The sequence below is a fragment of the Pteropus vampyrus genome, unplaced genomic scaffold (assembly GCF_000151845.1).
Source record: "Pteropus vampyrus isolate Shadow unplaced genomic scaffold, Pvam_2.0 Scaffold95, whole genome shotgun sequence".
NCBI classification, from domain to species: domain Eukaryota; kingdom Metazoa; phylum Chordata; class Mammalia; order Chiroptera; family Pteropodidae; genus Pteropus; species Pteropus vampyrus.
Genome location: NW_011888876.1, coordinates 5,140,522 through 5,163,327, shown reverse-complemented (window position 1 = coordinate 5,163,327; position 22,806 = coordinate 5,140,522). Strand labels below are relative to the sequence as shown.

At 47.5% G+C, this 22,806-nt stretch overlaps 1 protein-coding gene across 1 annotated transcript in view; it reads right to left on the bottom strand.

The window, feature by feature from the left end:
- DENND1A (DENN domain containing 1A) overlaps positions 1–22,806 on the bottom strand; it is a 457,019-nt gene that overhangs the window by 160,550 nt on the left and 273,663 nt on the right. Inside the window, exon 13 of the mRNA XM_023532960.1 lies at positions 10,808–10,933. Within this exon, the coding sequence (XP_023388728.1) occupies positions 10,808–10,933 (126 nt within the window). The remainder of the gene's footprint in view (positions 1–10,807; positions 10,934–22,806) is intronic.

Below are 22,806 nucleotides of genomic sequence, written 5' to 3'. Positions count from 1 at the left end.
TCTGAGTCCTCATGTCAGCGTGTGCGAGCCGGGGCGGGGTGGTCACCCGGCTGGGTTTGTGGGGGTAGCAAGTACTCCAAGATTTCAAACATTTGTATCATTTCCTGCTATCAGAGCTTGATTCTAATTGACTTAAAAATTCACGTTAAATTAAATCAAAGTTCCGTTGTTATGATGATCCCTGATAAATTAACCTTATGTTAACGTAGCTACTTTTATTATGATGAAAATAATTGATTTTCTAAAGTCCTAAAATCAATTGAAAGACAATTACCATCAAGAGAGTTCAGCACCTGTATTAACACTGCCAGGAGGAAGTTCGCCGCTAGGTGTCAGCCCAGGAGAAGAGGACGAGGGCTGCCCTGGCCACTGTCTGACTTTTTCATCCAATTATCATCAGGAACATCAGAAATTTAAGCAAAATACTAAGCAATTAAAATTATCTAGTAAAGGAATGTTTTTTAAAAAGATATTTAAAATGTTGACATTTTCCCTTTGCAAACAGTTTATAAGTGGTATTAGTTTAACCTGTGTTCCTCAAGACAAGAAACATTTGCACAGAAAGAGACATTGACTCGTGAGAGCAAACCAGCTCAGTTTTCTTCTGAAACGTCCTCAAACTGTCTGTAGCGCGGACCACGCGGTGATCACCATCGTGGCGAGTGGTCAGAGTGAAGGGCGTGGTTGCCAGAGCTGGGCAGATGGGGGCTTCGAATCATGGCTCTAGCACTTCTTGAAAAGGGCCGCGACCATTCCTAGCCTTGGTTTTTCATCAGCGAAATGGGGCTACACCACTCTCTCTATATGGGGACTGTACACGTCAAACGAGGGGACATATGCAAAGAGCCTAACATGTGACAAATGCTTCGTATTATTTTCTTTTCCTTCAGGGCTCCAGTCAATGCCTTATTTACAAAACAGTGTTTCGGGTCCCAAACAATGAAGGACATGATAACTCACGACTATTGTGATTCTGTCCACTCCACGGATAATTACCGCGCACCTTCTCTGTGTCAGGCTCCGTGCCAGGGACGCGTGAGTAATCGCAACGCTCCGCCGCCTTCCGGAGCAGGCTTCCATTTCTTTGTGAGAAGGTAGCGTAAGACTGAATGTGATGTAGCTGTATGTTTCTGAGAAAGTATCTGCACCCCATAGAAAATCGATGTGGATGCACGTCCAAGGTGGGGGGAGGGGAAAGGAAATCTACAATTTTATCTTCTCGTCATCATAAATTCCATAAAGCCTCACACAGGACAAACCCACCGTTGCCACATCTTACGTTACTGAGCCTCGAGCCTCGACTATGTGCTGGGTCTAAGAAAGAATAAGACAAAATCCTCTTAAGAAGCTCACAGCCTAGCAATGTACATGGAGTCGTATATCACTGTTTTAGGCCCTAAATTGTCAAATGTTATCACAGCTTGAAAACAGATCAGAAAGATTTCCTTTTCAGAGTCACACTGAAAAAGTAAAAGACCTTAAAGCCAGATCACTTGACTTATTACACCAGTAACAGCAACCATGTCTCTCTGCCACTGCTTCCACAAAGATACAGTATTTAAACCACCGGGACGGACTCGGCTTACTTCATTAATACATTCCCCTCTCGCGTTTTCCCAACTGGAACTGAGGATTTACTGCACGTGATGCTTTCGCAGAGGGCGAGCCTCTCCAGATCTCACCGCCTGTGGTTGGCTGCCGCGCAGTCGCTGGTCGTGCCTTCGCTTGACACTTAGACATTCACAGTGTGGCGTTTGCGTCAGATAATTTTTCTCATGCTCTAAGATGAAGCTGTGGATGATTTTTCTAAAAACTAAGCGTCTGTATTGTGCAACACTGACACATGACCTCCAGTCTTTCTAATGTACAGCACGGGGAAACAGGTATCATTCATTCATTTGTTCATCCGTTCATTCAACACATATTTAACGAGCACCTACTAAATATCGGACTATGTGAGGGACACCCAGGAGTACAAAAGATGGTCCCCCCCGCCCCCAGCCAAGGGAACAAAGTAAGAAAAGAGCCAGATTATTAAGTGAGATCAGAATTCTTAGAATTTAAAGTCTAGAATTCCTCCTGGGTAGATACACTTTTACTTTTCAAGTATTTTAGAACAGATGAGAATTTCATTTTGATCACATTCACTGATCCTCTTTGAAATCATTCAGTTAAGCTTGATCATCATGTTTAAGTGGATTTCCTGCCAGTTTTCATCTCTCATTTAAGGGCCCACTTTCTACTTGGGGAGTCTGCTTCTAGAACAATGGTTCTCAGTTCAGTGAGCGTTCATTGTGTGGAGTCATGGCTCCACGGTGCCAGGACTCCAAGACTGTGTTCCTGAGCAACATCAGTGTCTCTGGAAAGTGGACAGTGAAGATTTGGTGCCAATATCGAACAACGGTCATCTTATCCTCATAGGCAAAAGATGTTTTGATGAAATAGAAAAAAAAGATTCTCAATAATGTTTTCTCTTATGCATCTCTCAAGTTGACTCTAATGCATTTCTTAATTCTAACCCTTGGTACCTGGTACCTCTTTTAGCCCATAGGTGCTGGTGAGAAATCACATGAGTGAATATCAAATAAGTATTAAATATATGATTTCTTACAAATCCTTTATGTATCATTTGAGATAAAAGCCAAATTTTCACAGTTACTTCAAAAGAAAGGAATAAGCAGGCCAGAGCCTTTTTTCCGAATGACTTCGGTGGTCTGACTTGGCCGCCACTACTCTAGACTGTGGTGGTCTCGTTCTGCTCCTCTTCCTCCAGTCCCTTCTTGTCCTCCAGGGACCGTCACTATGATTTAGTTGATATTGACTAATCAACAAAAACGCTGCTTAGTTTTACATTTGTTATTGTTGTTTTTTTCAACCGTCCTACAAGACAGGCATTATTTCTGTTTTACAGATGAAAACACTGAGGCTCAGAGAGGGACTTTTAAGGTCATCTTCTGGCAGGTGACAGAGCCAGGATTAAAACCCAGGTGAATCCAAAGACCATGCTCTTCCTGTCGCACTTGGTGGCCCACTTAGCCATTTCCAGCCACAGAGCTACGGGTCCCGCAGTCCTGGCGGCGGAAGCACCTCCCCTTATCTCTGTTCTATTCCCAGGACATGATCTTGACTTGGGGTGATGACTAAAACGAGACAGAAATGGTAGCCAGTAAGTTACCAGCCCCACGTCTAGTCCACTGTAGATTCCGGCTGTCGATGCATCTGTTTCGCTCAGGCCTGCAGGTTTTGGCTATAACTCCCTATCTGCTTGCCTAAAATAAACTGGAAAATAAGAAAAGCTTTCACCAATTTTCCCTACAGAGTAATCACAGGTATATATCCATGCTTCACAAACACACCACTGTCCCCTTAAAAAATGCATGGGCTCTGTGTGGAAAGCAGTGGTTCCTCAAAAAGTTCAACACAGAATTACCATGTGACCTAGCAATTCCATTCCTAGGTATATACCCCAAAGAACAGGCACTCAAACAGATACCTGTACAGGAATGGTCATAGCGTTATTCACAATAGCCAAAAGGTGGGAATGACCCAATGTCCATCAGCAGATGAATAAGCAAAATGTGGTATATGCACACAGTAGAATATTATTCAGTCTTAAAAAGGGATGAAGTTCCGACATGCCACAATGTGTATGAACCTTGAAAACATTATGCGAAGCGAAATAAGCCAGACACGAAAGGACAAATATGGTACGATGCCACGTATATGAAAAATATCTAAAATAGGCAATCATAGAGATAGAAAGTAGATGAGCGGTTCCTGGAGGCTGGGGGAAGGAGACGGCGAGTTGTTGCTTGATCGTCACAGTTTCTGTCTAGGGTGATGAAAAACTTTGAAAATCGTGATGGTGGCTGTACAACACTGTGAATGTAATTAATGCCACGGAACTATATACTTAACAATGGTGAAGGTGGCAAATTTTATGGGATATAGATATATTTTACTACAGTTAAACAAAAAATGCGTGGGCTGTGAGGAGAGACCGGGTCCCCAGCTCTGCCACACCCAGGCTGGGTGGGGAGTGTCGGCTCGGCACAGAGGCTCCCGCGCCAGCCCCGTCCGGCTCCACCCGAGCCCCCCGCCCCTGGCTTCGTCCCTGCCTCCTCTCTCATCTTGTTGTACTGCACATATTGTTTTTAGATTCCTTGAACCTTTTTTGAGTACCAGATGGAGGCACAGACAAATGAGTAACATCCCTTATTTGTTCCGGGTATCCTTCGCTTCTCTATGTGAGGGCAGGGAGCGCACCCCACGAAGGGTTCTTAATTCTTTCCACTTCGAGCTGCTCCGAGGTTGAGTCAAAGGAAATCTGCTTCCTTACCAGGTCGTAACAAGCTGGCGCCCACGGTCAGGCTCCTGTGTGCAGACTTGGGTTTCTCTACTCGGGAGGCTTTGGAATCTAGCATCTCGAAGCTTTATTCGCAAAGATGTTTAGTGGAGTAGGAATTATATTACCAAAAACGGAAACGACCTCAATGTCCAATGAGAGAAACTGGTTACAGGAATTACGGTAGCTGTACTGGGGAGAGTATTCTGCAGCTATGTAAAAATGCATATGACGTCATGTTAAAGAGGGGAGAAATAAACTTTTAGCTTAGATTTGATAGCAGCTATGTAAACACTTTGCAGGATGAAAAACAAAGAATATGCAAAAGATAGTTGAGGTAGTGGTTAGTTCAGCGGGACTATGATGTTTTAATTTTTCTAGTTTTTAAGTATTTTTCTATTGTCTGTTATGCTTAAACACACATAAATACGGTTGTTGTTGTTTTTTTAGAACCATGAGATCAACGGTGTTACTCAACCAGAGACAGACACATGTAGTGATCTCCGACCTGCTCCAACACAGCCTTGTCCGTTGATGCTTGAAAAACAGGCTATCAATCTGCTTTCATCTGAACTTCTCTGTCTTCAAGGGGTTTTAGGAGGATAAATGTGACTCAGCAGAATCATGAGCAGAATCAGGGGCTGGAAGGTGGATGAGGCCAGTGTGCCCACAGCTGAATCTGGAAGCCTCTTGGGAGGGACTGGAGGAGCGGGCTGCTGCCTGCACAGCCTTTCACAGAAATCATGACCGTCTTGTTTACTGCCCCCAGCCCAGCATCCACTCCCTGCGGGCAGGGGCTGCGCTCCATCCATCCTGGGGAAGCCCAGCCAGCAGGTTGGCCCAGAGAGAGCCACACAAGCCTGTTGAATAAGCAACTCTCATGGCGCTCCATCTACACTGGCCTTTGCACAGATACTGGCACAGAACAGGGTGCGTCTTAAAGCACCAACATCCATCAGCTTTTGCTTCGTGATCTAACATTTACCAAGGACCTGCAGTGGACAGACATGGGAACGGGCACCTTCGCACACACTGTCTTAACACGACTCCTTGTAGCATGAGCTAGGAAATAAGAAAATCTGAACAGAAAAGAATGAAATTAAAAGACACAAGTCTATTTTTGAAAGTTCTTTAAAACTGAAGCTACTGTGCTACGAAATGTCTTTCAAAGATAGGGCGGTGGGGTAGTCTTACTTGGATTTCATGATGATATAATTTTAAACAAGGGAGTAAAGCAAAAGTAAGATTCTTTTTATTATTCATTCATTCTCCATAGGTGGGAGAAAGGGGAACATTCAAGAACTGTGCTGTTATACACATCCTCCAAAAGTGGCAATCTCCCACCAAGCAGAGAAAGGATCCCTGGCCTAGCAATTAAAATCATTTGTCTTTTATCCCCTTCTTGCCAAAAAGGACCCCAGCCCTAACTAGTTAATCCCTAACACCCACTGCTACTCCCTGAGTTGCCTGGCAACTGCTGGGAGGCGTGTCAGAGAGCAAGAAAGGCCTAAATAAATGAGCTGGAGCCCAGGCTGCCGCTTGACATGGATAAAGGGGGTTTTTCCGAATGGAGCTGCCTGGCTGCTTGCGGTTCTGTCATTTAAGCGCAGAACAAGTTGGCTTGGCCGATATTGTTAAATATCTTGGGCTTTGCACCTGATATTCTCCGGGTGATTGAAAAATGGGCCACATGCCCTTGCGATTTGCAGCCATTCTCCACTCTGCCAGGCAGCGGCAACCTCCGAAGCCTGAAGACAGGACAGGATGCGATGTGTGCACATGAGCAGGCCGAGGGCCGGCCCCCGGCCTCACACGCGTCACTGTCCCTTATTTCTTTCACCCATCCTTCCATCCACTGTTTCAAAATGTGCTCACTGATGCCTACACTATGCAGGACCCACGCCTGGGGCTGGGAAGGCAGAGAGACAGAGAACATGTGGACCGTGTGGGAACCAGAACAAAGAGACAAGGGAGTGTGATGCAAGGGACCTGGGTTTGGGAGTCAGGCTGACCTGAGTCTGCCTCCTGGCTCTGCGACTTACCAGGATGTCACCAGCAACCTGAGCCCCGACCTTGGGGGAGGCCACTGAGCAAGTAGGACATGTGGCGGTAGCTGGACACCCTCGGCGCCTCACTTTCTGACCCGCGGGAGAGCCCTGTGAAATCATTCCCCTGGCCCTGAAGACAGACGCCGCCAGGAGCCGACACGGGTGCTCCCGCCCTGGGACAGGCACACGGCCCCCGGCAGAAGGCGTGGGCGGAAGAGCGGCCCAGCTCCTGGCACGTGGCCGGGCCTCGGCGAGGCGGCCGCCTTCTCCTTCCCTTCTGGGCAGGGGGAAGAGAACGAAGCTTGAGACTCCCCAGCCAGCTGCTTCTGGGCTCCCCACCCCCGCCCCCCGTAAGAAAGAAAGAAAAAAGGGCCAAGGAGCTAATCTCAAGTGAGCTCGGGACCGTGGGGCAGGAGTTGCCCGTCTCCACCCCCTGGGAGGGGGGCTCGCCCTCTCCTCACAGAGGCAGGTGGGCACCGCAGGCTCAGCAGGAGCTGGTCCCCAAGCTGTCCCGGGGCAGAGTGGAAAGGACCACCGCCAGTGCTGTCGCGTTTCATGTTTTAAAACACCAGAACTCTGTGACTTCGTGGTGATGTGAGTCTCATGACGGTTCTCACTGGCCCAGGGTGGGAAGCCACTGCGCCACGCCGGTGTGGCACCCCACAAAGCAGTGAGAGCGGATGAGCAGAGGGGCTCTTGTACCCCTGTGGACACACTGCTCCTGCCCTTCACCCGCAGGCTCTCTTTGCCCTCCACCTTGCACTGTTCGCCCCACGCCCGGCAATTTGCCTCAGAGACGCTCCCCTCTGGGCCACCACCTGCTTCTGCCACCATCTTTCCCCCTCACCTTACATATCAAAGGACCTTTTATGTACTCGGATCCTTTGACCCAGTCAACCCACGCCAGGGATTCTGCCTAAGGAAATAAGTCAGCCCATGCACAAGAGTTTATGGAGAGATGTTCATCACAGCGTGGTTTATAATGGTGAGAGAGACGCTGACAGATGAGAAGGACCTGCATTGGGGTGATGAGGAGGGCTCAGCACTGGTTCCCGATGTCGGGAACTTGATAAACATCTCTGTGAGTGGGGTCCCAGGCCACTTTCCTAAGAGCCCCATGGGTGAGGCTGATCCGCAGCCAAGGTGAGAACCATCGGGATCACCTGATGGAATATGTGGAGCCGTCATAAGTGATGTTTAAGATGAGTTTTTGCAGGGTGTGAATAAGTGCTTCCAACATACTAATAAAACACAAAACCAAAGAACTAGGAACTGGATTGCTTTGCCAGTAATATCTCAACTGTCTAAAAGTAAAAAACCAAAAGACGGAAACAAAAACCAACCCCAAAATAACCCTAGAACCTGGGTAGAAACACGTGAGCATGTTAACTCTAGATGACAGGATTATGGTGCCTTCTCATTCCTAGTCCTCTGTTACTTCAAACATCTTTTTACCAAGAGCAGGTGCTCTTTTTATAACCAGAGAAACAGCAAAAAGACAGGCCCAAGGAGGCCAGCCTGCTCCCTCGGCACTGTGCTGCCTGCCACCCCGGGGGCTCTCCGAGGCACCGCACCCCTGTGGCCAGTGCCCCCGACCCTTCACCCCTTCTTGGGTTCACATGTGCTTTGCAGTCCTTCTTTTAATTAATGCCCTGAATGATCTTGCATGGGAAATGTGGTTATCTCATTTTTCAGATTAGGAGAATTGGCTAAAATTAAATCTATGGTTTAAAAACCATCTGAGTTACATAGTGATGACGCTCGGTCAGAAAATTTCAGGCCCTCTGACTTCCCTCTTGGCCTTATAGGAAAAAAAAAAAAAACCACCCCAAAACATTCTGGTACAGATGAATAGGACTGAAAGCATGGCAAATCTGCTGTATTTCAGTGATTCTAAGATGCAAATTTCTTCACATCGTAACACCTCTAAAACTCGGATGTCGCGCAGTTGATGGCATCCTTCAGTTATAATCGGAAGCCCTCCTTTCTCTCTCTTAACAGTACATAAAGTAATGGTACCTCCTAAGATTGACGCAATGAAATGTGCCATGTTTACGACCAAACCCATCATCCTAGTCTCAAAATACTACTTTTAATAGCTATATAGTATTCGTCACAGGCACGTACTTTACTTAACCGGTTGCCTATTACGGACATTTAGCCTGTTCCATGGTTTTACCATTATATGCATTGCTACTGGCGACGCCTTTGCAGTAAGCTTTCCCTTTTTCTACTATGGACATCGCCATTCTCTCCCAGGTCCATGCCTTGGGAGACATTTTGACATTTCTTGCCCCTCATCTCCATATTTTATCTATAACTATCCTCATCTGGTCATTTCTTCTTCATGGCGCTTTCTCCTGGGGCAACCACTGGAGGGCTCTCTTCTGAGCTCCCCTAACAGCTCACAGGTTCCTTCCGTCCATCACTGTATTACTGTTCAGACATGACTTCAGTCACATGGCATCTCTGCTCAAAAAATTATACTCCTTGCAGGGACGTTCATACTCCTATCCTAGCATCCAAGGCTCTGTCAGATTTGGCTACGGTCACTCCTGCAGCCTCATCTTCCCACCTCAACCCATGATTCCAGACAAAGTGGCCACGAGGGGTCCTGCCTCCAAGCCTTTGCTCACTTGGTTAACTCTACACCGACCACAGGAGGAGATTCTGTCTTCCTTTTTCCAAACCTTACCCATTAGGCTCAGGCCAAGTTTCATTTTTCCTGTGAAATGTTTTATGGCTCATTTGATCCTTATAACCATCTGGAGATGTAAGATGACAGGTATTCCTATCATTTCACAGGTGAAGAAACTGAACTTTAAAGAGATTAAGTGGCTTGCTCAAGGTCATACAGCTTATAAGTACAAAGATGGGCTTTAAACTCCAGGGCTTCCTCCTTAAATCCAAGTGCAACTACAACCATAAACTTTTCTGAAGGAGCAACTTGTGCCCTGATCACGTACCCAGCAATATGTAACTCTGGATTCTAGACAGATATATGACAACCATGGGATCATGTCCCTCAGTTCTCAGCACTGAGGACTGAGCCAGCTGCCCCATTCTCATTTCAGAGATGAGAAGACAATTATACCCCTCTCAAAACAACGTCGAATCCGGCTGGTTCGTCCGGGCCCAAGGTCAGGACAAAGAATTAGAGCCGTCTCACTCAGAGACAAGCAGGACATGGGGTGCTGGCTTTAAACCGAAGGGCTTTAGAGGTACTAAGGGGAGTATTTCTCAGGAAACAAAAAGTGCATCCCTTCTGTTACGTGACCATGACGTTGCCTGGAGCCGAGGCAACTCAGAAAGTCAGGCCTAAGTGCTGGACGGAGGACGGGCGCAAGGAGGGTGGTGGCATTAGGCTGCTGCTCCCTGAGCACCCGCTGCCAGGCCACTTCTCAGAGAGTACGGCCTGGGTGAAGAGAGAACAAGGTGTTCGCTATCACTCTGTGTTTCTCTTAGACCCGTGATTCACAGCAGTCAAAAAAAAAATCCTTACCCGACAGGTGGTGCACCCTGTGCGGGTCCCTCACACTCAATCCAACTAGGCCGGGTGTGGCTGTCACCACCCACCTGCTCGGGACGGAGGGAGTTCTGTGCTCCTGAGAGGAAAGGGCCGTCAGCAAGGTCCCCCTCCAATGTTCTCTCCTACACAAAGTGACGCACAGAGTGATCCCCGGGCCAATTCTCCATTCTCCTTGACCAAGAGCCAAGAGTAGGCTGAGTCGAGGGGTATCTGAAGCAAACTTCTTATTGAAGCTGGGAGAGCTGGTACTTTCATTGGTTTTAGGGCTGACCTGATGTCTTCATATCCCAGCACTAGCTACGCACCCCACGGGGCAAGCGGGGAATAAAAACGAGGCAATGGGGGCCCAGAAAGTCTGAAGGGCCACGGAGGCGGGTCACGTTATTGCCCCGTCCTCAGCTTACTTTACAGTCACATACACCAAGGCCACTGTGGGGGACTCTAAGAAGTGAATCCCCAGGGTGACGAGCTTTCTCCACGTGGGGAAGCGGCCCCCCCACAGGAAAGGGCAGCGGGGCCCAGCGGGAACCCACGGGCTTTGGCACCCTCGGGCTCCTCCGACCCGCTTAGTGCAGGGGGATGACTGCGGCTACCTGGGCTGGCTGTGCGCCCCGGAGAGGGCCCAGCGCTGAGTGAACACAATCGGCGCTGCTGGCCGCGGGGTGCGGGGTCTCTACGTTCACAGGCGCACTCAGGGCTTCACGCGCGGCGGCACCGCTGCCTCGTGACACTCCCCCGGCCCCACGCCCTAGAGACACGCGCCTCTTCTTGTGAACTCCACAACCAGGCGAACGGTGGGTTTCTTGCGAGCCCCTCGCGGGCCCCGAGGCACATCTCTTAGCCCTGACCAAACGCAGGTTTATAACGTGCCAAGGAGCTACTCACCGGCTCAATTTTCAGGGCGTTGCGGTAACTGCCGAAGAAGGCGGCCTGGGCCTTGAGGAAGGCTCTGGCCACACCGTCGCCCGTGGTCGTGGAGACCTTCTTCAGCCGGTTCTTCAGTGCGGAGATCTGGGGACCGAGAGAAAGGAGGCACAGGTTGAAGGCAGGGTCGGAGGAGGATGGCTGGCCGAGAGCTCTAGAAAATCCCTGGCAGGGGATCGATTTGCTATCTCAGTAACGATGCTTTCAGTATGAGGGCAGGGTTTGGAAATTTAAATGAATGTTGCTTCTATGAGAGCATATTTAACAAAAACAGAAACAAAACCATTTTCTAAGCAGTTACAATGTGTCAGGTAAGTGCTACACGGAAGATGTGAAATGTAATTCTTTCGACAACCCTGCAAGGAAGGGATTTGTGTCCCGATCCTACAAGGGTGAGCCGGCCACAGAGAGGTTAGGCTACGCGCCTCGGGGCGAACCTAAGGAGCGGCCAAGTTGGAACCTGAACTGAAGTCCTGTAATCTGACCCAAAACTACACAAAGATTTTTAGTTCCACTTCCATTTCCTCTTCAAATTACTTATAAGTATTAAAAATAAATGACTTATTTGTAATGCTTAATGTGTATTAGATATCATTAATAAATATACATTATGTAGCTCACACCTACACTCTAGAGGAATAGTAGCGGCTTACAGATAAGCACTCACAGTTAAAAGAAAACAGACAAGAAAGCCATGGCAACAGGAAAAGTAGCCAGGAATAGATTCAGTATATAAAGATAAGCCATAAGGTCTTACACGATGTCTAGAAATGAATTGCAAATTTGACTTAAGAGCCTCCTAGTGGTCAAAGCAAAAAGGGATACATGGGTTGTGAGATTCTTTGAGTCCACGAATTATAAATAAACCAGCTGCACAACTGAACACAGATTTTCCTGAAAGCGAGAACTGAATGAGATTTCTCCTGAGTCCTCAGTGTAGGAATGACTATGGCACGATGGCTGTCGCCCTCGACATCAGAGACACCAAGCTTTCTGACATGCCCTTCACTCATCTCGGGATGCCACACTGCACGACTCCTGGACACACGGTTCACGCCCTGTCCCACGAGAAAGGTGCTCCTGGAACTGCGCAATGTGGGGCCTCGAGTTATTCATGTACTCAACGAATATTTATTACCTCTTGAGTGCCCGGGACATGTTAGGTGTTGAGGATACAAGGGTAAACCAAACCAGACATAGGCTCTGCCCTCATTAAGCTCACACTCTAGGGAGGAAATACTGTCACCAATACTGTGACATTGCTACTGTGACAAGCCTGTGATAGAACTCACCAAGGAGGTCACGGAAGGCTTCCTGGAGGCAAACGGGCTTGGACCGAGAGCTGGAGGATGAGCTGAAGGAGTCCCCTCAGCAAAGGGGGAAGGAGCACAGGGACCAGCATCTGCAAAGCCCCTGTGGTGAGGGGAGTTCAGAGAACAGAAAGGCCTGGAGAGAACGAGGGGTCTATGGCTAAAAATGAGCTGAGAGAAAGGGAGGTGTCTGAAGAGCTTGTGAGCGCACTCAGGAATTTTTTCCTTCATCCTGAGAGAAATGTAAAGCTAATGACTGACTTAAGCATGCAGATGACATATCAAGGGCATGTCTCAGGAATCTGTAAGGGGCTTAAAGGACTATCTAGTGGCGTGACGTTATTTAAGGATAACATTTAGGATAAAATTTAAGGATAAAATAGAAAATTAAACGCAGGTGGTCTATGAATCATCTACAAATTTTTAATGTGAATGAGTGATGATCAATTTTTTTGACCATAGGCCCCACGGCGTTTCTCAGAATCTGAAAGGTGCCAGAGAACTTAAAAAATACTAAGAATCACTGATCTGGGATGGACTATGTATACTTTATAAATTCTCCATGAATGTTATTTCTTACTACTGAGCTTCTGATAAGGGATTTTTAAATAGCTTATTAGGATACACTTTACATGCCATAAAATTCACTCATTTAAAGTATATATAGTTCAGTGGTGCTTTTAGTGACAAGCCCGCACAACTGTCCCTATTGTCTGATCCCAGAACACCTTCATCACTCCCAAAAGAAAACTCACCTTAACTGTTGTCACTTCTCACTCCCCACCGATCCTCCCCGTTCCGCTCACCCCAGGGCTAGGTAACCATTAATCCACTTCTTCTCTCTATGGATCTACCTATCCTGGCAAGTTCGTATAAACACAATCATACGGCATAGGGTCTTTTGTGACTGGCTTCTTTCATTCGGCATCATGCTCATTATGAATAGGTCCCTCCGTGGTGCAGCACTTAGCGATACTTCACTCTCGTAGCCGACTAGCATTCCATGGTAGGGATATACCACATTAATTTAGTATCAGTTGATGGGCCATCTGGGTTGTTTCCACTTTTTGGCTACCGTAAATAATGCTGCTATGAGCATTCATGCAGAAGCTAAAAGGACGCATGGAACATGGTGCTTTGCACATAGTAGGCCATCAATAAGTTTACTGAGTAGGAGGGGATAATCTTGCTCTGTTGCCACAGGGCTGCGTGTCTGTCGACTGAGTAAAGGGAGACTGGCATCCTTCTCTGGTAAGTGAGAAGTGATGGGAACATGTGTGGAGGGGTGGCCGCGCCCTCTGTTTGGAGGCAGAGGCCAAGGAAAACAGTTTTCCTCCGGAAGCAGTTTGGATGCTCTCTCGATACCCAGGTGCAGAGAGCCGGTTTACTGTGATCTCCCCTGGTCTGGGACACACGAGCCCCAGCACCACAGTGGCGGGTGCCCATGAGGAGCACGCAGGCCACGTGGCACCCAGGCAGACTCTGCCGTGGGCTTTCAACTTGAAATAGCAATGCGAGAAAGACACGTGCTTTATTACGACGTTAAAAATACTGCCGACTCCCCACCCTCCAAGTAAGAAAAATCCTGCCCCTCCCGGGCACTAGGGTGGCATTTCCGCCCCCTGAAATGGCGCACGCCACTGTCGCACTTCCTCTGGCTCCTCAAAGGCCTTGGGCCACCTGTGCTGCAGATTACTCCTCGCTTAACCTTCCCTGGCCTTGCCCGTTCATCCGGGAGGTGTTTAATTACCTTGGGTTCACAAGCTGCGCTTCAGGTGAGCCTCTCCTAATGGCCTCATTACCATTTTACACAAAGAGGTAGTCCCGATCTTAACTGAGCAAATACGAGTATGTGCCTTCCTGCCCGCCTAGCTGGTCTGCGACCAGCCAAGTGGTCCTGGGCTCTTGGTGCCCCTGTGACCACTGAGGCCAAGACTTCTGAAGACCTCTCCTCACCCTGCAACACGGAAAAGCTTTTGTCAGCACTTCAAACTTCGAAACTTCAAGTACAGGCGCATCTGATAACTGGCGATGGCATTCTGTCCCTTAAATAAAACGGAGGAAGAAAATCTAAGGCTTAAGTAACCCGCAGTCATACATCTAAAGCTGAACTTGCCCTGAGTACTCCCGAGGGTGCTGGTCAGATCATTAGCATCGGGGCTCATCAGGCATGAGTTGGGGGTGACGGAAACGCCGATGAGGATGGCTTCCTCCTTTAATCGGGTATCATAGGGGGCAGACAGAAAACAAAGGGAAGAGAGTACGGAATTGAATCCATCAGCTCCTCCGAAGCGCCCGCTCCTCCTCCGGCCCGCCTCCGTTACTGCAGCATCGTCCGAGCTCGTCCGAGCAGTCTCACAAGCCAGGTTCGGATGTGGATTCCGTACCTCTTTCCCTTCCCACACCCATTCTCCATGTCTTATCCACACCACCCCAAGTACGTCCTGCATCTGCCCCTCCTCTCAGGGACCACGACCCTGGCCCTGCACGGTCCGCCTCCACCCACCCTCTCTGGCCCAGGTTGGTGGAGCAGGTTCCTGGACGGGCTCTCTGCCTTCAGTCTCCTCTCAACGCCGTCCACCTAGAGCTGTCCTCGTCATCTCGGGAAAACATGAATCTGACCACTTCGATTCCTCCCTCGAAACCCTTCGATGCCCCACCCTTGGCCGCCAGCACCTTCAGAAAAACATCCCAACTCCTTAGAGCAGTCCCCAGGCCTTCCTCATTTCTCACCTGGCCTCGTTTTCGTCGACCCCACTTACAGTTATACTTGACTGACACTGGATTGCCATCGAGAAGCACATGACTCTCCAGCCCATGCACATGCCGACAACCCAGAGTGTCCCTTGTCCCTTCCTGCTCTGCTTGCGAACACCCCTTCACCTCTAAAAGACCATCCAGGGATCCAATGGGCGCCGATTAAGTAAATTATGCCGCATCCTCACAATGAACTACTGCAGAGCTACTAAGAAAGAACGTGGCAGTGCTTTGCACCGACGTGAAAAGGTGTCCACGAAATATTCCCAAATGGCGGAAAGTATGCAAGTCGCAGAGCGGTATGTACAGCATGAATCATTTAAAAATTATATATGTACATATATGTAGTATAAATCTAAAATGCCATATATCAAGCTTTAACCATGCAGAGATGCTTTCTATTTTATGAACTTTTGATTGTTTTGATTATCCTTTATAAAAAAGCATATGTTACTTCTATAATAAAGAATTTAAATGAGGTATTTTTCTTTAATAGTCAAATTAAACACTGCCTTGGGTTAAGGGAAAGAGGGAATCCAGATGGTCCCTCATCTGTGAAGTTTTCCCTAACCCCAAAGACGGGTTAACGATGCCCCGCCTGGGCCCCCCCGGAGCGCGAAGGGGATTCTTCGGTGAGCTGCAGTGTCTAACATCTTTCCTGAGAGTCTCAGAGTCCCCAGCAGGTCCAGTGGTTCTTGGCCCAGTGTCGTGACTCAGCACTTTCTGCTGAATGAAAGAACAGATGAGTATTTTGGCATCTTGAAAGGCACGTCCGGTGGCTGCGCCTCTGTGCTGGAAAGAAAGTCTAGGATCACGCTCTCCAGAGATTGATCAGCAGAAGGAACTGGTCTCAGTTAGGAAAGACGGGACGAGAAATTAATACTCCCCCACTTCCTCTCTGCTGAAGGCCATCATTGGGAGGCGACCAAAACTGCAGGGAGAATGAACCTGTGGATGCTGAATGAGGGCAAGTGGACAATCGGCCAGTCTTATGCAACGCTGCAAACGCGACGTGCCCAGGTGCAAACGCAGCGTTCCCCATCCCAGCCCGCGGCCCGCTCCCTTTCACCTGGGCCCTGGAGGCCCCACCTCGCAGGTCTCTTGGCTTCACCTGCTCCTCTATCCCCACGCACTCCTCAGGGAGGAGATTGTAAAGCTTGAATCGTGTAAGCCTAAGACTGGAAACCTGGCCTCCCCACTTTCTTAACCTTTCTGAGCTTCAGTTTCCTCTGCTCTAAAATGAGGAATCTGCAAAAAAAAAAAAAAAAAAAAAAAGTACATGGTGAAGATTAAAATATAATGAACGTAAAATGGATAATGGATATAGTGGACGGCCTAGCTTCTGGTGAGTAGTTCGGGTTTGACCTTTCACCTGGACTACGGCAACGGTCTTTCAGCTGGTGGCCCACCCTCTATTTCCTTCTTGGTCAAATGCATCCTTTGCACTGAACCATCTAAAACAAGAGGTTGAATCTTATTACTCCCTTACTCCGAAACTCGCAGTAGTTCCATACTAACACGAAGTCCACACGCCTTAGCACGATATTCAAGGCCTTCCGTGGGCTCAGCTCAAGTTCCGCTTCCGATGTCATTTTCTATTCAATTTCAGAGGTCGCGAAACCATCCCGAAGCCTGGGATATTCTTCATCCCACTCTCTAACAAAACTCTTCTATTTGAAAACAGCCTCCGACTTTCTGCGGCGCCCTCGGTCACAATGAGGTCACACTAACCTGTGCCTTTGGTTGAGGCCTGAACTTTGCAGGCCCCGTTGTGCAGATGTGCCGGGAACAGAGCTGCACAGGACCAGGGCCCAGCTCCCGGCAGCTCACCGTCAAGCTTCCCCAGACCAGCCACAAGTTAACTTATTAGAGCTTCAAACGGGAACTCTCATATTGTATACATCATCATCCTATTATTTAGCCTTTTATATAACCTTTTACATTCCTCCCCTCTGGAATTCCCTTGCAATTCATACTGGCGCTCAACAAATATAGGTTTCTTTATCACTTGGCTGCAACTTGCGAGGGGAAGGAAAGAATAAGCATGGCATACTGTTCACCCATCCACCTCTAAGACGCGCCTGCCCATCTCTTTCCACCAGTGCTGGCGCCTTAAGATCTCTCGGCGGCCTCCCTACTGCTCTGAGGTAAAAGACTAAAGTCCCAGGCTGGCCTGCAAGGCTCTGAGGTGCTCAGCCACAGCCTCTTTCAGATGCCAGGCTCCCACATGCCCTGCATGGCTCCAGCCACACCTTCCAGGCTCCAGCGCGCTGGCCTCCCTCGCACGCCCCGGCCTCGGCGGGGCTGGCTCCGCTGTCTGCAGTATTCTCGCCACTATCACCCCCTTGCCTCGAATTCAGCATGGTCTAAGAGGACTTTCCTCAGATAATCTATCATCTGTGTTGTCCGATGTGGCAGCTGCAACTGAGAACTTGAGATGTGGCTCGTGTGACTGAGGAATTGAATTTTATTTCATTTTAATCAACTGAAATAGCCGCATGTGGATACCAGCTATCACGCTGGACGGCGCAGAGTCCTAGATCCGCTACTACTCATCCTTCAGATCTCAGCTCAAATATCATGTCCTCAGCCTGACGCCCTCAGACTAGACCAAGGTTCACCTGTTTTATATTCTCGCTGTACCTTTCCTTCAGAGACACATGGCAATGTGTAATGATGCATTTACTGACAATCTAGGATGTGTTTGTCTCTTCGGTTAGACCGAACGTTTTAGGAAGGCAGGGAGCACGGCCACCCCCAGTGCTGGCACACCTCAGTAGACAATGGTCTTCTACAGGCCCGACTCAAGCCACCCTGTGCGGGGGGGTGCGGGGGGGGGGCACTGCTCTTCCTGGGGGGCACTGCTCTTCCTGGGTTACAGTAACTGCTCAGTGTCAGATCGTAGTTAAAAGATTTTTGGGGGGAGAAGGGGATAAATCAGACACCTAGCAGTAGCTAGGAGAGAGAGAGAGAGAGAATCATAATTTCTTTTCTCCTTTTAAAAATGCCCGTTAAGAACTAGGGTAAACCGATTCTTCCTTTCCTGAATAAACCAGACATCAAGGCTTTGCTACGAGTAAGATCTCCTGGAGAACGTCTCAGTGTGGAGAGGGCAGAGGGGAGCCCTGCCCTGTTTTCCCGTTCACACTGGCTGCTTCCCTCTGCTACCTTTGCATAGACATAGTGTACCTACCTGTGCCTTAGTTCTTGCCTCAAACTGGAAGCAAAAGGCCTTGGCGTATAAAGGCGATCTCATCCCATTCACTTTCCCAGTAACAGTTTCTGGGAAAACCAGAAATGTGTCTGGAGAAAGGAACGACAATGAGCATTTATGAAGCACCCTACTAGGTACCAAATGCCATGGCAGGTGTTTTCATATCTAGCGTTGTATCAGAATTTCAGAATGACTGGGCTAGGCACGTACAGTTATCTCCACTGTACAGATGAAGAAAGTGAGCTTCGGCCCCATGTCACACAGTTCGTGCAGCAAGGGGCAGAGGTCAAAGTGAAGCCCAAGTCTGTCTTCCTCCAAAGTCTGTGCTAGTCCATTATTTCTCACTGTCGCCAGGATTTCTTAGACCAGCAACTTAGGTTTATCCACGATACTGGTTTATTTTTTTCCCTAACTTAATATATTTCTATTATTGCTTCCTCTCATTCCTTGCTTTTGTTTCTTGAGAACAGGGTTGTTCCTTGACCTCATTGGCTTTCATTGCTTCTTCTGCATCCCATTTTCCCCTCAAAGATACCGCTTCTGCATGGGGGAGTGGAGTCCGTGCTAGCTGTGCGGGGCTCTGAGCTGGAGCCGGCTCTGCCCCGAGGGGCCCAGGCCTCTGCTCCCTTCGTCTCTCCTCACCTCTCGTGGGCTGAGTATTAAGTCAAAAAGTTAGAGGCAAATGTTACAATTCTAAGAGGCGTTTTGTCAGACAAAAGGATCAGTTCTCATTACGTGAAGGCTACTTCGCTATCTGCTATGATAGCTCTGCTGAACATCCTTTGAAGGAACTATCCAAGCGCTTAAGATGATTTTCTTTGAGTAAAAAAGTACAATTTAAAAACAAAAACAAAAAGGCCCATTTCCAGTACCTGCCAAACAAAGCCCAGGACACGAGTGTCCTCCAGCCACTCCCCACGAGCGTAACCCGTACCCAGCACTTGAAACTGAAACACGCGGTAGCAAAGACTTTTTCATTTTCCTATTTGCAAAATCCTCCTCCAAAGACTTTTTTTTGCCCAGAGGAAGTGTAATTCCTTATTTTCCCTATAAAACAATTTAGCTTCAACGCACGCGCACTCACTGTCACTTAATGCAGCTGAAAATCCTGCCCAAGCTAAAGGAGGCCACAAGATCTGAGCTCAAAGTAAATGTGTATTTAAATTATTACATGGTCATTCAATACAAAGATTATTTCTAACCAAATATGTGCATGCATGTATGCCTATATATGTGTATGTATCCGGGGAGTCTTTTCAAAGAAGGGTTTTCTCCCCCATACTTCTGGCAGTTCAGGTTTAAGGGTCAGATTTAAACTATCACCATGTTTCACAATGCAATCTGTGCAGTGCCGCGTAATGAAATGGTTCAGTAAAGGTGCTCGTGGAAATTCTTTTAATTAGGTCTAAGGCTTTTCAGTTGTCAACATGAATAAACCAAGAACCATTCTCTTGCAAACACAATGCACAAAATAAAAATATAAGTTATCTTTGAAAAAAAACAGATACGCACTCGCAAAGGAAAGTTATATGTGTGTGTTTTTTTACAATATGTCCTCTACCAATTTTTTTTTTAAAAAGTACCCAAATCTTTCAACGACGAAATGGACCTCGAATCAAAAATAAAAGAGGAGCTCTAGTTCTAATGAACCAGGACACTATGCCTGAATCTAATGAAAAGTATTTGGAAGAAGACTCAATCGTGAATAGAAATGACTAATGACTTTCCTCGTGAGCAAAAGCCACCTTTCCATTTAACTATAATTAATTCCACAGATCCGTGGTATTTCAGTCAGACATGTGAATGTCCCATAATAAACGCCTGTGAAGTGAATGAATGTTAGCTATTAAAAATGCACCATGATTCACATTTGCCCTCAGCGCCACTACCTGAGGCCCCCAAGATGAGTATATCACAGCAGGAACGTCGAGACTCCTGTTTTTCAAAGCTGTGTTGACAAAAAGAACTACTTAGATTTGGAAATTTCAGCCATCAGTTCAAAGCTGAATCTAGGGATCGAAATATGCAAAGTGAAAACTGCAAGAAAATGGTAGGTTGCTTAAGGACTGCACTTGCATTGAGTTCTGACGGAAAAAGCAAAATGAAACAAAGGACTCCAGTCACCACCAGTTCAGATTCAGGTGACTACGGAGTTGTTCGTAAAAGCCAACTGGCCTAAGACTGTCCACGGAATGGGAGAACTCAAATGGAGCAAGGACGGCATGTAATAAATGTGTAATAAATCAATGCTTGTTGATCGATTAACCAGGGGATGAATGTCTAGCAAACACTGAGCATGGAGGTGCTACACCGAACAAACAATATGTGGATTAACTCTGGGTTATGACGGACCTGAGTTCAAATCCCGATTTAGCTGGATGCCTTTAGGCAAGTTATTTAACCTTTCATCTGTTAAAAAAAAAAAAAAAAAAAAGGAAAGTAATACTCACCTCCCCTTTTGCAGGATTGTTATATAGATTAAATGTCAAGATTTCTGAAGCAACAAGCACAGTGGCTGGCACACAGTAGGAGCCTAAGAGATGGTGACTATTCTTCCACATGAGCCCAACTCCAAAGCCAAAACTACCCAAGCCGCTATTTTAGCATAAAAAAGAATAATGGGCTCACAATGAACATTTTCTAGGGCGTCAATTACTGAAATGTCACTCATTATGCTAAGCCTAGTGGGTTTATTTAGTGACCCAAACTCCGTGTGTATTTGGGAGTTAATGAAGTGCTTGGTGTTTACCAAGATAAAAAGCAGGATTTGTCTCAGCAACAATCTGGCTGGATGGATATAGATTTCCACGCTTAGGGATGAGGCCAGGCCAGATCCACCGTGGATCACATCCACACGGAGTGAGATATTTCCCGAGGGGATCCGGGCATCTCCACCTCCTCAGGGGAGAAAAATACAGGAAGGGGGGGTGGGACGTGTGTATAATAGATGTATTTCACAGTGTCCCTGCTGTGATGAACAACTTGATCCACTTACAGTTCCAAACACATGATGCATAAAAGAGCTGACAGAAATTCAATTCTTCAAAGAAAAGCATCTGCTCTCTAGTGGGAACGGCCAAATATTAAGCAGTTTTAAGGCAGGGCAAAGACCTAGAGGAACATACTTCATTATCTCGATAGCCAGAGTAAAGAAATGCAGCAAAGAAATACAAACGAACGAAGAAGGAGCTGAGATTCGAAGCATTAATTACCCGGAGTAAAATGATTCAAGTTAAATCTTTGTTACGACAAATATTAAACCCAGCTGTGTTTATGTAGCAGTTGTGGAAAAAGAAGAAAAAAAGAAATCCGTGTACAATATCTGTGAGCTCTGCCAGTTAATTGAATTTGCTGGCAGCACTTCCTCTACCACGAGCCAAACATCCTCAAAGATAAAATGTAGCTTTTAAACAGACCTGGGGAAAACGGAATCAAGAAATTTCAACCAATAAAACACAACTCTTTACTGGTATAAAAGTAAAGTAAAATTCTGTAATGAAAGGAAGGAAGTCTCTTAAACATTTACTGCATTCCAAAGCTGGGAGCTGCGGTTTATTGCTGAGGTCTCTTCTGATGTCCCACAGTGCTCCTGCTCCAGCGTCTTTAATGAAGTCCCGTAAACTCCCATAAAATACTCGATTGTTGACAAATCATACACATACGCACTCAGAGCAAGGCCCACTGGACACCATGGCCCTCTCCTTCCTGCCTGGAACTAGTAAGTCATGGACTGGACACTGGCATGGAGAGCGGTCCAGGGGAGAACAGGCAATCCCTTAAGAAGGTGATGGATGAGAGAGACTGGATACTGGTGTTAGGCGATTCTGGTGAGAATTCTCTTCAGTAAACTGTCCCCTGACCCCAAGGCCAGCATCAGTAGTTTGGGCTGAGAGGAAGCTTTGGCCAGATTCTAGGAACCAGTGATGCATCAAGAGGTTAGGTCCAATGCCTCCCCGCCCCCTAGTCTGGGACTCAGTGTAGTGCAGACCTTATCACAGCATTCCCTGGCTTAATTACCTCAGTCGATTTGCCACTGCCCAAAACATGAAGTCCAAACTTGTGTTTATGACAGAAGGCCAGTCCCAATTTAATCCCTCCCATCTACTTCTGTGGTCTCATCTTTTGTCCCTCCCAACCACACACCCTGTGTTCCAGCTGGCCTCAACTATTAAGCCCCACTCAAACGCATTCGCTTTTGTCCACGCCTCCGGCCTCCGCTCATTCCATCCTGGCCTCCCAGCGTGCTCTTCTCTCCTTTCCCAGGCACAGGGACTGTTTTCCACACGGCTCCGTGTTCCTGAGGCCTGACACACTGAAGCCACATCCGGAAGACTTTGGCTGGATAAATAATCTCCATTCATGAACCAACTACAGACCTGCTCATTTGGAACACTGAACCACGTGTGTCTGGAGGCCCCCGTGGATGGAAGCGAAGCTGCTGGTGTGAAGTGTAAGTGGGCAGGAGAGCAGCAGGAGATGTGCCAGGAGGGGCTGGCAGAGACTGGATTATGAAGGGCCGTAGTATGGAGCTTGAATTTCATCCAGAAGAAAATGAGGAACCATGAGAGAGTTTTAAGTTAAGGAGTGATATTCATGTCCCAGAATATACTTTCGTTTACAGAAGGAGAACGGCCTGGGATTGGAGAAGCGGGAGCAAGACTGGCAGGCCAGCCTTCCAT